This window comes from Passer montanus, unplaced genomic scaffold (genome assembly GCF_014805655.1).
Source record: "Passer montanus isolate IOZ18808 unplaced genomic scaffold, ASM1480565v1 scaffold9, whole genome shotgun sequence".
NCBI lineage: Eukaryota > Metazoa > Chordata > Aves > Passeriformes > Passeridae > Passer > Passer montanus.
The window spans coordinates 12,469,757-12,483,636 of NW_024374367.1; the positions used below are offsets into that span (position 1 = coordinate 12,469,757).

The window sequence follows — 13,880 nt, forward strand, 5'->3', positions numbered from 1 at the left end:
GGGCACTGACCCTTCCGCTGCAAGCCCCAACCGACCCGGCTCGGAACACTTCCAGGGGTGGGGCAGCCACAGCCCCTCTGGGCAACCTGGGCCAGCCTCTCGCCACCCTCACAGGAAAGAATTTCTTCTGAGTGTTTTACCTAAATTTACCCTTTTCCAGTTTGTACCTGTTACCCCTTGTCCTATTCCCTATTTCCCCTCTTTCAATTTGTACCACTACTCCTTGTCCTATTCCTCTATTTCCCCTCGTTCCATGTGTACCACTATTCCTTGTCCAATCCCTTTATTTCCCCGCATTCAATTTGTACCCATTAAGCCTCGTCCTTTTAAACTACACAGTTCATCCTTAAAAAAATTGTCACCTTCAAACACAGCTAACACATCAGACTAGAATTCACTGCCACTCCTTAATTCTCTGACTAAAGCAGCCAAATGATGCCACATATTTTTGAACAGAGGTTATAAATGAATGTGCACAGAAAAGCCACAAACTCAGGTGTCTTTCTGATTTTTTTATTAATAAATACCGTAACAGCACCAATGATATTTGAACATAATTTTGCAATGCTGTGCATGGCGGCTGCTTGGGGACAGAGAGGAGACACATCTGTATTTTCATGTACAGTTGATAATTTTTTCCTTTTCTGTTTCTTGAAACAAAGCCATCTCTTCCATATTTAACACCTTCCACAGAATTGATCAAATCAATACCAAATAAGAGGAAAATCCTCATTTTAATCTACTGCCTCCTTTGGTTTAAGGTGACTCAGTAAGTCTCAGGAGTGCTACAACTTACAACCAGATTGCTGTGGTTCCTTTTAAAAACATCTTTTCTTTGCATATATGTGTGCACACATGTTGAAAACAAGACTTTTGGCCACCTTCAAGTTCCATGTGTTTGAAAGTACATTAGCATGAACATTTTGACAACAAAACCCGGGAAAAGTGTATTTCTATACATCAGAGGTCTGTACATGAATAAGCATTTATACAAATATAATCCACCAAATATTGGCTTCTACGTACAATTCTGAAATATGGTGATTCATTTAGATTTCCTAACCTTCAACCATGCTGGCACTAACAGGAACATTTCAGGCTGCCTTAACACCCACAGAGTATGTTTGCTTTATAAGGTGGGCACAGATTTCTCTTGCAGTATTTGCACTTTACTTATGAATAAATTAAGTGGTAAAGTGAAGTTTGAACAACATAGTCTGTGGTGTAGTAACATCAGCAACTGCAAGTTCCTGGCCATCCACAAGCCCCAGTTCTGAAACAGAAAGAAAAACTTAATTAATTTAATTAAATCCATGTGCTTTGCCTTTTCAAGAAGCCCCAAAAAAATTAGAAATGCTATCCCCACAAACCGTAAATGTGATTAAAAAAAGCTGCAAACAGCTCCCTGGCTAAGTTAATATTAATCTAATTTAACCAGGAAACAGACCTTGCTGAGAAATATATATATAAAACTCTACTGGAAAGTGTAGCTTACAGCAGTTATTTGGTTGCTTTGTTGCAATTTTCTGTGCATCTCCCTGCACTTCACCTTTAAACAATTAATATACCTGAGAAATGTGAAACTAAAATTGAATGTGCATTGAATGTAAAAGGATAGTGAAGCAAATTCTACTGCATAATGCAAGATAAAGCTAAATATCCACACAGAGGGGTGAAACTGACTTTCTCTAACTTGAAAATCAACACCTGATAGCTCCATGATACCTTTTAGTGTCTTGGAAAGATTTGGCCTTGTTCGCTCTTCAATTGAAGCTACTGTCTGCAAATTAAAAAAAAAAAAAGGCCAATTTTTATTTTTTTTAATTCAGTAAATTTAAGTAAATTCAGAATAACAAAGACAATGATGTATGTTCAGATTACCTGTAAATAAAGTGTTTTATTTCCCCCATACATAGTTGCTGTGATTGCAGGAGATTTCATCTGCCTATATATAAAACATTCAAAAACAAACAAACAAAACAAAACAAAACCAAAACAGGCAATCAGGTTAAAAATACATTTTAAAATTACCTATTATAAGCAACAAACCAACAAATTATCAAATGACTCAGAATGGCTGCAACTTACAATGAAGCATTATTTGTTAAGTAATCCAGGATCTCCTGCAACTTAGCTGATGGGGAAATCTCTATGTTTTGGGGAAGCTGGCTGCAGGCTGGACAGTTCTCCTACCACAAAACAGCACAAGAATACACATTATGTTAAAGAGGATTTTAGAAATGCAGCTAGTAAGGTCTCAAAAGTGTTTGTGTTGTGGTTTTTTTTTTTAAAAGTTTAGCTCTAGATATATTAATAGTTGAAAATATTAATGACAAAAACTGCTAGTAAGGTCTCAAAAGTGTGTTGTGGTTTTTTTTGAAAGTTTAGCTCTAGATATATTAATAGTTGAAAATATTAATGACAAAACCCATTTCCTTCTGAAGTCTGTCACTGATTGGCTCCCAACAGCACTTAAGTATTTATGAATGCCAAGTTTCATCTGACATAAAATCCAATACTACAAACTTTCAGATCAATTTTGCCATAACCCCTTTCTGAGAAGATCTGCCCATCAGTCACCTTAGGTTTGAGCATCTTATTTTGTAGCTCCACTTTGCAGAAATAGCAGACCAGTAACACTGCAGTCTCCACTTTTAAAACTTCAGAAATGTTATAACTCAGTGCCAGGGGCCAACTGATTCAATACTGAGGTTCAGGAATACACACAAAGTGCATAAATACAAATCAAGGAAACAACCCTTCAAGCCTTTAATGGCACTAACCTTTCTTTCAGCTTCAAAACTGTATGTATACAATCCATCCACATCATTGAACACCAAGTAGTTGTTAAGAGGAACATATGCACTGTAATGATAAAAGTGTCAGTGTTGATACATGGCATTCTGCTGGAAATCATGTCTGTAATTAATAAGAAATTAAATACCTTGTGGCTATCTTAAAAACTTCCGTGGCGCAAACAGCTGGAATGAGAAAAAAGAATTTCTTCACCTGGCTCTACCAGACATGGAGACATCACACAGTTGTACAAAAATTGACAAAAATAATCAAGTATAACCATCTATAAAGAGAAAAGTAACATCTGAAGGCAGCTGGTAGTTCTGTGCATCAACACCACAGATTTGGCACTAATCTGAGACTATGTCAAGCCTATGTACAGTCTTTTTCAATTTTTCTCCCCAGTCTTAAATGCTTTTACTGTCTCCCAGAGTCATAACATTTATCCAGTCACATACAATTTCTCTATGGAAAACAGAAATAAGACTGTAAGAACAGACCAGACACATTTAAAATTTACTATTATCCTCTCCAGGGTCTCAATTCCAAATTGTTGTCCCACAAAACTCTCAAGTCAGTAAAGTAGAAGTGAAATGAGTTCTTACAGCATACCTGCAATTACTGCATTTGTAGAAGCTACTGCTGGAATAATTCGTTTAACCACCCCTGTAAAAACAAAACATACAGCTCTGGGTTTCCTAAGAAACTCTACTGAGAGGCTACTTTTAGACAGAATAATTTCAAAGGGTGGGTCCAAAGGTACTTTCAAGTGTCCAGGAATTTCTATAACAAACAGGTATAATGGCATGCTGCTGCAGTACTTGGGCACTTTTTTATTTTAGGAATGGATAAAGCACATTGAAAAAAAGCAGGTATCAAACAAAGTGAACTAGTGAACAAACTCTGAAAGCAAGAATTTAGTAAGGGGAAATTAAAACTCTCTTCTTTTCCTGTTAAACTGGGAAAATGAACAAAGGAAAGACAGTTGAGTTTTCTATTTGGTTAGTGTTTGAAATGCTGAGTAAATGAGTGTCAGCATACTGCACTTGCATGTGAACAGAGGCAGGGACAGCAGAGAGGAGCAGATGCTATAGAGTTAACCAGCCTGAACTGGCACAAATTGTTGCTAAAAAAGACAATCAAGTCCTTTTATTTCTACTCTTTGACCCAGCAAGAGTGGTCACCATGTAATGTAAACTGTGGAGCTGCTCCAAGTTAAAAATAAAATAGGAAAAAGAATGTTCAGTTTTATCCCAGATAAGTTCCTCTGATTCATCATGAATGCCTGAACATCTGATTTGTCATAAAAATATTTGTGCTGGCACAGGAAACAAGCTGCTTGTTTCTGTTTCAAGGGTGAGGAGAACTATCCCAGCACAGCTGCCAGCTTAACAAATACAAAAATGCCAATCCAGCCTAGGTGCAAATGCCACCAAAGAACTATCCCAGCACAGCTGCCAGCTTAGTCATAACAAATACAAAAATGCCAATCCAGCCTAGGTGCAAATGCCACCACTTGGTGAAATGCCATCCCTTACCTTGGGTGAGTCTGTAGGTAACACCTTTAATATTAAATTGTGATGCTCTTTCTAAAGACTTCTGGTAAATCCACTGTATATGTTCAGGGTCATCTCCATCCAATGCAATACCTTCTACAGTAAAGAATTTACAGATAAATTGCAATTATAAAAGTTCTTCTGAAACACAGCATTCTTTTTTGGCTAAAAAATCCCTGGTTTATTTTTTAATTAATACCCCATGAAACTATTGAAACTTGACATTTTAAAGAACCAAATATTATTTTTACAAACATCTTTAGTTTAAACACATCCTATACACAAACTATCATCACTGCACAATTTATAGAGCTGTTACAGGTTACATTTTAATTCAGGAAAGACAGTGCAGTGTGAGAAACATGAGCAAATATGGAACTAGAGAGTGGGTTCAAGAAGAGAAAATCTATCTCCAGCTCAGAGGAGACTTGGATTCAATATGAAAATGAACCACACAAGGTTAAGAGGCAGGATTGTTTTATTAAAAGTATACACCCCACTCAAGTTAATTAAAAGGAGAAATGTTCATTTAGCACCATTACAATACATTAATTACCTCCAAAAGGCTGTTCCTTTGGCCACTGCAATATCCTGACATACTCAATGCAATGCTCTGGCAGTCTGGGCATGGATGCAATGGTGCACATGGGAAAATTGACCTGGTTGGGCAGGGGAGGAAAACCAGAAGAAACCATGATACATTGAGTGTAGTACTAAGAAAAGAAACCAGCAAAGCAGAGGAATATGATAAAATGGCAATTTCACTGGGGGAATTACCTGTGGTGGGTAAAGTGCAAGCGTGCATTCGACACACGCTGTCATACCAGGAATAATCACACGGACATTGCCTTTGAAACCTTCTGTCCCTCCATCTATCAGAGGTATGATGGAACTTGGGTCCAGGACACCGTCTTCATAATGCAAAAATGACATCTAACAAATAAAAGGGGTGGGGGGTTGTTTTTTGTTTGGTTTGGGTTTTTAAACAAGTTGCAGGAAGAAAAAAAACCCTAAAATTTTATTCTTAAAGGTACATCCAACTACTGAGTGCTTAATATACAGGTTATTTTAAGGGTAATAAAACACTACTTATTTGTCAGTGCACAAGACTTTATAACCACCTTCACCCTCTACTTTCTCCCCTAATAAATGCTATTATTTTATACATATGTTCTTATAGTTCATCAGAACAAACAGTTGCTTGGTTGAAGGTTTGATTCTTGATTTGCTGTTTTGCTTTTGTCTTCTTTATTTTAGTACACATAGACACTCCAGATCGTTGCTTTACAAACAAATTCACAATTATAAAATTACCAGATTTCTGGTCACTGAGTTCTGTAACAATGCAGTTCCAAATAATGGCATTTACAAGTTGCAGCATAATAAATACTGTTTGAGTAATGAAGAAAAAATTCACAATGGGAGCATCCAGAGCAGCTCTGGAGCTTTCTTTCTTGATTTTTAAAAGATGATTGCAGAAGGCCACAAGCAATGTAACCTAACTATGAAATTATCCCTGCAGGGCACTGCATGAATATTGGCTAACACTTCTCAATAAAAGAGCAAGTAAGAGAGCCTGCACTTCATCCTGCTCACAGAAAGAAAACAGAAATAGGTGTACAGAAAGCTGTTTCAACAGCCCTCATTCATTTTCATGGCACATCTACACAAGTATGTTTAGTTTTAGTAATCTAAACTCAAGCAATAATCAGGCATTAAGAAGATTGAAAACTTTACCAGCATGCCATTTATCCATCTTCTTGCAATTATAGAGTCCAGCCCACAAACAATAATATGAAACTCTAGGGAGAAAAAAACATTATTCAAAGTCCATACTAATGCAGACTTCCTAAGACAAGCAAAGTATTCTGTCCATAACAGGGACAGTGACAGCAGCGTAGCTATCTCCCCTAGACCACCTGTATCACAGGTGTATTTAAATTTTGTCTACATGTTACTTCTACTTCCAGTATACTGTGGAATACTAAAATAATGAGCAAGCAAACTGCCAGGAAAAGCAGTGAGCAGCAACATCTGCAAGGGTCCCCTAAAGCACCAGTGGGTGTTTGTCAGGAGAACAAAAGCCACTTACGTCGATAGAAGCTTTCATCCATGTCTTGAATCTTTTTAAAATATCTGAATGCAAGCCCAGTAAAGGAATACATTTACAGTTAAGTTTATTGTTTTCTATTTGCTAACCTAAAGCCAAAATATTATCTAATTTGTTACTGTAATTCTATACAACACTTAAAAAACTATGTGATCTGAGATTAAATTTCCACAGCTGAAGCTGTAACATCTCACAAAACTAGCAAAGGGCACAATGGAATAGTCCTAAACAGCAAAGTTCAGCAGGTGAAATATTCAGGAAGCTCAAAATATGTGCTCTCACAAAGTCCTTTATCAGTAAGTGCTGCTCTGTTTGTAAACCAATGCCTCCTACCAGTGCTTACTCAAAACTCTCTGGTGAATTATTCCAGTATCTCAGTGAAAATTACAATACTGCACCTGAATAAAAAGACTCAGTGGAAAAATACCAAATAATTTCTGAGCCTTTGCCATGCAGATTCCCTGTATGTTAATAGCAGGGAGAAAGAATTCTCAACTCACCAGCTGAATGAATGTGTTCTTTATTGTATGGCAAACAGGATGGCAGCAAAATACTTTGGATACTCTTACCACCCACAGTTTTCTAGGATATGGAAGCCTTCAGGCTCCTCTGTGAAAGGATACGGTACCACAGCACAGTTGGGAATGCGACTGTTCAGGAATTCTGCTGCAACTTCTGCTTTTGGTCGCCCCACATCCTTCGCTCTGGGAAAAACCCAAGCAATTCCAAAAGCTTTATTCTAGCAGGTTTTGTCTTTCCAATCTCTATGCATTGCATTACTGAACTAAGTGGCTAATTGTTACTTTATTTTTATTTAATTGGGTAATATTAAGGTATCCAACCCAAACCATTCCATGATTCCTTTAAAGCATGAGATGTGAGAGTCATAGAATTAACTACCGTTATCAGCACCAAAAAATTCCAATGATTGTTCACTGTTCTTGGATGAAAAAAGTACAAGAAAATCTGAGATCTCAATCTGTGTGCATTTATTCCTTGGTGTCACCTTTTCCAATAGTCATTAGCTGTACTGGAATCACAAGGTTGATTTTCTTCATGCCACAGAGCCCAAAATAATAAGAAATCATACGCAATTTTTAGTTAATTCTGAGTACTATTGTGACATGAAGGTCTATATTTAATGACCTCTTGTCCAACCAAAATAATGAATATATTAACATGCTTTATTTAGGTACATTTTAAAAAACCAGAAGTTAAACTGTGAAAATGTAAAATATCACTCACCGAAACAAAAACTGTCGATTAAGGTTAGAAACATCTATAGTATCCATGTCAATAACATGGATCTGTCTGAAGCCAGACAGTGCCTGGGAAAAGAGAAGGTACCAGGAAATGAAATGCTCACAAAGCTCCTGAATTCACTCCACATGCCAAACCAGCAACCTTTGGAGGCACAAATGTATTTGCTCCTCACTGCCTGTGCAGACAGGTACATGGTCATTCTTTGTTCAAAGGGGTTTGTTGGGCTGCTAATGCTGGTGTTCAGACAGATGGAATTAATAACATTCCAACAGTCAAAGACAATGCTCTCCTGAAGGCAATATTGCTTTGGCCTACTTAATGCCAGCACAGGAAAGCCAACAGTAGGCTGATCTGTAAGGGGAAACTGCAGTACTCCTTCATGGCTGGAGTAAATCAAGAGTCCATTGGGGAAAAAAAGCAGAATTTAAACAAATACCATAAGCACTTCCATGCTTGGCAGGAATAGGAAAAACAAAGTTTATTTCCTTTAAAAGGCTTTTTTAAAATTCTTGTTGAGGTTTGGGACATTAACCATGTTAACCATTTTCACATAAATGAGTCTGGCATATTGACCCAAATATCAGAGTTCAAAACAAGGCAGCATTCCTTATGCTATTCAGTGCTGAAGGAAATGGCAAACACAAAAATCACCTCCCTATCTAAGAACACACTGAACCTCTGACAGAAGCCCTGCCTTTGCATGCAGGCCATCACCACATCTAGCTAATAATTTCACAGTAAAATTGCCTTAAAACTGCATTGTGGGTACGATCTGGTAAAGTAGTAACATCAGTCACACACATACAATATCCATTGCAGTTAAAGGGAAATAAATGCTGTAAAACATGGGGTTTAGAGAAAAGAAATGAGCTGTGATGTTCTGAAGTCACTCTAAAAAATTTCAGTCACATACAAAATATTACTTCAATTTTCCTTTAAGAATTCATCTTTTTCAATGTAGAGACCTTGAAACTTTTCCCTTTACATTTTCTGAACAAACAGAGATATCCCATGCATAATAAGAGATGCACAGAAATCCTTGATCTTAAATAGAAACATGGGGAAATACAGTAATGGTCCAAACTACCAAACTCAAATGGGATCATAACACTGATACACTGAGATAAATATGAGTGCTTGTGAGAATAAAAACCACAGTAACAGGATAATTAAACTTTTTCATTTCAAACAACACTTTGTAGCATTATGAGCATGATTTGTCCTTAGCTGACTTCACTTCCCTAGATTTGGCAATTAGGGAAAATCACCAATATCAGACTGGATATAAGGCTGCACATAAACTTTTGGCTGCTCTTCATACAAAGCAACCTGTTGTACCTCAAGACAAGCTTTGAGACAGCTGAATAAATAACAGGCAACATATGAAAATACCACCTTTCCAGTGCATTCTTCATATTTATTGTCTGTATCAACACGTATTTTACACATGTTGATTAAAACTTAAAATTCTAGTAGCTATACACAACCTGAAGTGTAAAATTAGCTAATTAAAAAAGACAGTTTTGTCAAAGAAACAAAGAAAAATAAATAGAGGAGATTCTGAGAAGAAAATGGTTAAAACACAGTAATTACCAGGTTTTTCAGGAGTTCACATCCTAATCCTCCTGCTCCAATAACTAGCACTTTACATGTGCTTAACAAAAAATCAAGGGCCTGCAGAAAACATAAACCAAAAAATTAATACAATTTGTGCTTTGTTTCACAACCCTTACAAACAGGTTACCATAACTTTTCAGTGCCTAGTGAGTTACAGATAAAGCAGCTTTCCATTTGCAGGAGTAATTACACATTGGACTTTAATCAGTTGTTAAGTTCATGCAGTTCCTGTATTCCCATTTAGAGACAATCAAGACCTTTGCTGATATCAGTATATTACTTTTGGCCATGAAAAAAGCCAGGTCCACTCATATTATTATTTGGTTTAAGGTGATAATGCTTTCCTTCTTCAGATATTTCACATATATATTATACAAAATAAATCTAAACAGATGGACAACATTGCTGGACAGAAAGAACTGAAAATGTTAAGTATATAACTGCTTTCTGTAAACTGTTCTACTTCACCCATCTCCAACTAGTAAATAATGGAATAGTACATTAAAAAGGCAACAGGAAAATATTTTAAACCAAAAGCTTTGAAACAAAATGTACAACAGAAGAAAAGCAGAAGAAATATTTAAAAAAGCCTACCCTACTATACACCTTATCCAATTCTCAAAGTATTCATATTAACACTATTTTTTTCTTTAAGTACAATAAATTCCACATTGTATCAAATTACTTAAAAATGGAGATTTAAATGCTACTATTTTTCCACATGAAACTCAAAACCAGCATAATTGCTATATATTTATATATAATGACAGCAAGCTTGAAGTTGACAGTGTACAACTTAAAAATACAAACTTATAAAAAAACACAACATGTTCTCCTAGGACCATAATGTTCAATTGATTAAAACACAAGTTTTTCATGCAGCTTCAGTACTCACACATTGCTGGTGGTCAATTAATGAACCTGTTTACATGAACTTGCAACACACTCTACAGATATTTGATTGAAATTAAGTCTTTCTCACTTGAGTGCCTGGCTCGAAATCGGGATGTGTGAATGGTCCTGATCGCTCGAGGAACTTCTTTACATGGTTCCAGCGACCTTCCCAGTCTGCAGAGTCCCCACACCCACCATCAACAGCCATTCTGCACAGAACACAGTAAATTCAGCTGCAACATCAGACAGGAAAAGCCACACCTCCAACGCTCTATGCAAAGAACACCTAAATTATTGATCATTCCTACAAATGCATCTGCATATTCTTTATGTTATGCACATGAGCATTTGCATGAGTGGGTTTTATTTGTGGAACTAGAAAGCAATAATATAAATATGCACAGAGGGGAAGAACAACCCAGGCATTTCAATAAAACCACTGAGTTAACTGTTACTAGTAAAAGTTGACCTGCAGTTTAAAAAAGGGCCCAGTCTTACTACTTTTATTTCCCTCACATTTGAAGAGGACACAGAAAAAGAGCTTGTTTCTTTCCATTTTGAGGGTGATCATTTTTTAATCAGTCAAGTCTTGTATCTTTTTTTGACAGACTTATCAGTCTGTAACTGCAATTGTGAGGCTCTGAATAAATTACAGTAACGTGCCCCAACATCATCCTCTGAATCTTCAGGGCAGTTTATTTAGACAAATATTTTTAAAAAACATGAATCTTGAATGTTCACCCTCAAGTGGTAGCACGGAATTGGAACTGCCCCATTTTTCAGGCATCCTTAAGCCTGTCTGCAGTAACAGTCCCACTTGAAAAAAAAAAAAGGAATGTTTGCAGTTATATTCCTTTTTATTTTCAAGGCAGAATTATACATCAAATACTCCAATACCCTTTTTTCCTTTTGCAGGTCACTTTTAATAGTACATAAGTATAATTTAAATTTTAAGAGACTTACTGGAATAGTTCAAAATCAGCTCTCAAGCAATGTTCTACTATAAGATCAACACCTACTTCCTTATTAAACAAATAGAGTTCTACTCAATAAATATTATTATGTTCTACGTTAATATAAAACTAAGTTCATTATAAAAGAGCCAATCCTGAGTAGCAAAGGATGTGTCACCACTGATAAAGTGTTACCTGCTTTCTCCTATGAAGCACTATGAAAAGCATTTGTCTAATAACTCTTGGGTAATGTTTAGAATTTATTATAACTTCCTCATAACTCATCTCAAAATCAAAGGGAAGTGTGGTGAAAACATCTGGAGTGAGTTCCTTTATCTTCACAGAATTCAGAACTTGGACAACACAGTATGCCAATAGTAACTGAACTTACAGGCAATGGATTTTGCAAAAGATTTTTAGTGACAGGGAAAAACCTTCTCTAAACTGCAGAAATAAATAAATTGTAATTCACCTGTGATGTCCCTGCCCATGGCAGCGGGTTGGAACAGGATGATCTTTAAGGTCCCTTCCAACCCAAACCATTCTAGGATTCTATGATAATTTGATTGGAGACTGAACTCTCCTCATTAACTGTAGGGAAGTTACTCACTACACGAGCAGTTAAACAAGACCTACAAAAATTACTTGAATTCATAAGGGTCTTTCAACCTCAGATGCACTTTCACATCTCCTCCAGTTTTCACAATAATGTGAAAATACACGTATTTCACATAATGGGAAATGGTGTAAATAAACAAAACACCCCCTCTGCAGAACCCCTCATCTGCTGTACAACAGATTTCAGGAGGTGCATTAAGCACTGATTTAAGCAAATAATGGGTCGAGAGACATCACAAAAACTGCTTCTATGGATATTACAGTTTTTAGCACTTCTGGAAATTAGTGTAGAAGCTGTGTTTGGGGACATTAAGAATATTTTTTTTTAATTCTTTTATAGTGTCCCTATAAATAGCAACTAAACAGCAGCACTCATTTTCTGTTTAGATGTGTATTTCTGTTTACATGTGTATTTCTATTTACATGTGTATTTCCTTCCTAATTGATAAAAATTATAAGATCTAGTTTCACTTTTGCAATTAGACTACAGTTCATTTTTTAGAGGGTTGGACATTGTGGAGATCTGAAAAACATCCGTAACTCAACCTGAGATTTTATGCTTTATTTCACAGTTTTCTCAAGTTTATTTTTTGTGCTGTTACAGCATGACCAGGTATAAGAGTTCAACACCATTCTGATTTATTTCATTGAGTTATTTTCATTTTAAATTTTGTTTGAAATATCAGAGCACCACAGTCCTTATATCGCTTCAAGCTCAGACTTTTTCCCTTCACATCTCCAAAGCTCCATGCTTTTGGGGACTCGGCATGCACCCTCCCCTCCCACATGCCCCGGGAATGCTGTGGCCCCATCCCGACACACATGCACTGCCAGTGCCACACATGGAATGGAACAGTTAAGGGATGGAAGCAGATGATGCTAAAGATTTCTCAACATTCGTTTTCACGGCCTTTAAGGCAAGATTTTTTTTTAAGAGTTTTAATGTGCAGAGACAACTGCTCTGCAGTCTGAATTTTTAATTTTCAGCCAAAAAAAAAACTTAAAAGTCACCTGCTTCTAGCCTAGAGGCCCTCCCAGGTCCCTGACCGGCAAGGCAGCTTTCCCCTCTCGTCACCAAGCTCTTCAGCACACCATGCCAAGCTGCGAGCCCGCAACTCGCTCCCCGCTCCGGGGCAGCCCCTCGCTCCTCTCTGGCTGCCCGAGGGCCCTGCCCCACCTACAGCAGCTCCCTCCTCCCTGCCCGCGCCTCCCGCGGGCCCCGCAGCCTCCTCCCGGCCCTCAGCTGCTGCGGGGCTGCGGCTCGCCCTCACCTACGCCCGCCCCAGCAAGCGCTGCCCCTGCCCCGCTCGCCCGCAGCCCCGCACTAACCCATCCGCCAGCAGCTCCTCTAGCCTCCTTCTTTTCTTCTCCCTAAAAGAGAGAGAATAAAAGAAGGGTCAGTATCGCGCTACAGAGACCGGGGAGGAGGGAGAGGGGACCCCGGGCCCGGGGCAGGGCCGGCCGAGCACGCACATACAGGGCACTTACGGTTCCTCACCATCCGCCATAGTTCCCTCTGCTTCCCACAGTGCCCCGCGAGCGCGGGGCGGGCCCGCGCCCGGCGGGCTGAGGGCGGCCCGGGCGGCGCCGATAGCGGCGGCACTGCCGACAGTGCCGATAGTGCCCACACTGCCGATAACCGGCACGCACAGCCCCGATCCCTGGCACACAGGCTCCCTCCCGCCCTGCCTGCCCGCAGCCGAGGGATCTCCCTGCGCCCGCCTCTCCGATGCTCACAGAGTCCAAGGGTCTGGCTTCAAAGCCCACCCAGTGTCACCCCTGCCATGGCAGGGACACCTTCCGCTACCCCAGGTGGCTCCAAGCACCGTCCAGCCCGGCCTTGAACACTTCCAGGGATGGGACAACCGTCTGGGCAGTTTGTCTGGACAACCTGTGCCAGGGCCCCACCATCCTCACAGGGAAGCATTTCTTCCTAACATTTAATCTAAGCCATCAGTTTGAAGCCATTCCCCCTTGTCCTGTCACTCCAGGCCAATGTAAATAGTCTCTCTCCATCTTTCTTGCAGCCTCTCTTCAGGAACTGGAAGGCCACAATTAGGTCACCCCAGAGCC

General features: G+C 38.8%; 1 protein-coding gene across 4 annotated transcripts; it reads right to left on the bottom strand.

Moving 5' to 3' along the window:
* Window positions 1-492: 492 nt before the first annotated feature.
* On the bottom strand, window positions 493-13,370 carry UBA3 (ubiquitin like modifier activating enzyme 3). 4 transcript variants are annotated; one of them, XM_039695500.1, is made up of 18 exons: window positions 13,285-13,370; window positions 13,137-13,178; window positions 10,325-10,445; window positions 9,319-9,399; window positions 7,708-7,790; window positions 7,086-7,166; window positions 6,445-6,488; window positions 6,090-6,154; window positions 5,130-5,285; window positions 4,909-5,011; window positions 4,335-4,448; window positions 3,409-3,462; window positions 2,945-2,981; window positions 2,784-2,865; window positions 2,089-2,189; window positions 1,882-1,945; window positions 1,726-1,780; window positions 493-1,273 (listed from the first exon to the last, which is right to left on the bottom strand). In XM_039695500.1, the coding sequence occupies exons 3-18, from the start codon at window positions 10,442-10,444 to the stop codon at window positions 1,185-1,187; spliced, it is 1,329 nt and encodes a 442-aa protein (XP_039551434.1). In that variant the 5' UTR covers window position 10,445; window positions 13,137-13,178; window positions 13,285-13,370; the 3' UTR covers window positions 493-1,184. The 4 variants fall into 4 exon arrangements, with proteins under 4 accessions (XP_039551434.1, XP_039551431.1, XP_039551432.1 ...); XM_039695497.1 differs by having other exon boundaries at window positions 13,296-13,357; XM_039695498.1 differs by having other exon boundaries at window positions 13,281-13,313.
* Between the last annotated feature and the right edge of the window lie 510 nt (window positions 13,371-13,880).

Bases quoted from the DNA above. Each gene is read 5' to 3' on its own strand.
- UBA3 (XM_039695497.1), bottom strand. From the start codon at position 13,315: ATGGCGGATGGTGAGGAACC. The intron at 10,446-13,136 runs GTTAGTGCGGGG...TGTTCTGTGCAG, and splicing joins GAGGAGCTGCTGGCGGATGG to AATGGCTGTTGATGGTGGGT. The intron at 7,791-9,318 runs GTAATTACTGTG...CTCTTTTCCCAG, and splicing joins GTGAACTCCTGAAAAACCTG to GCACTGTCTGGCTTCAGACA.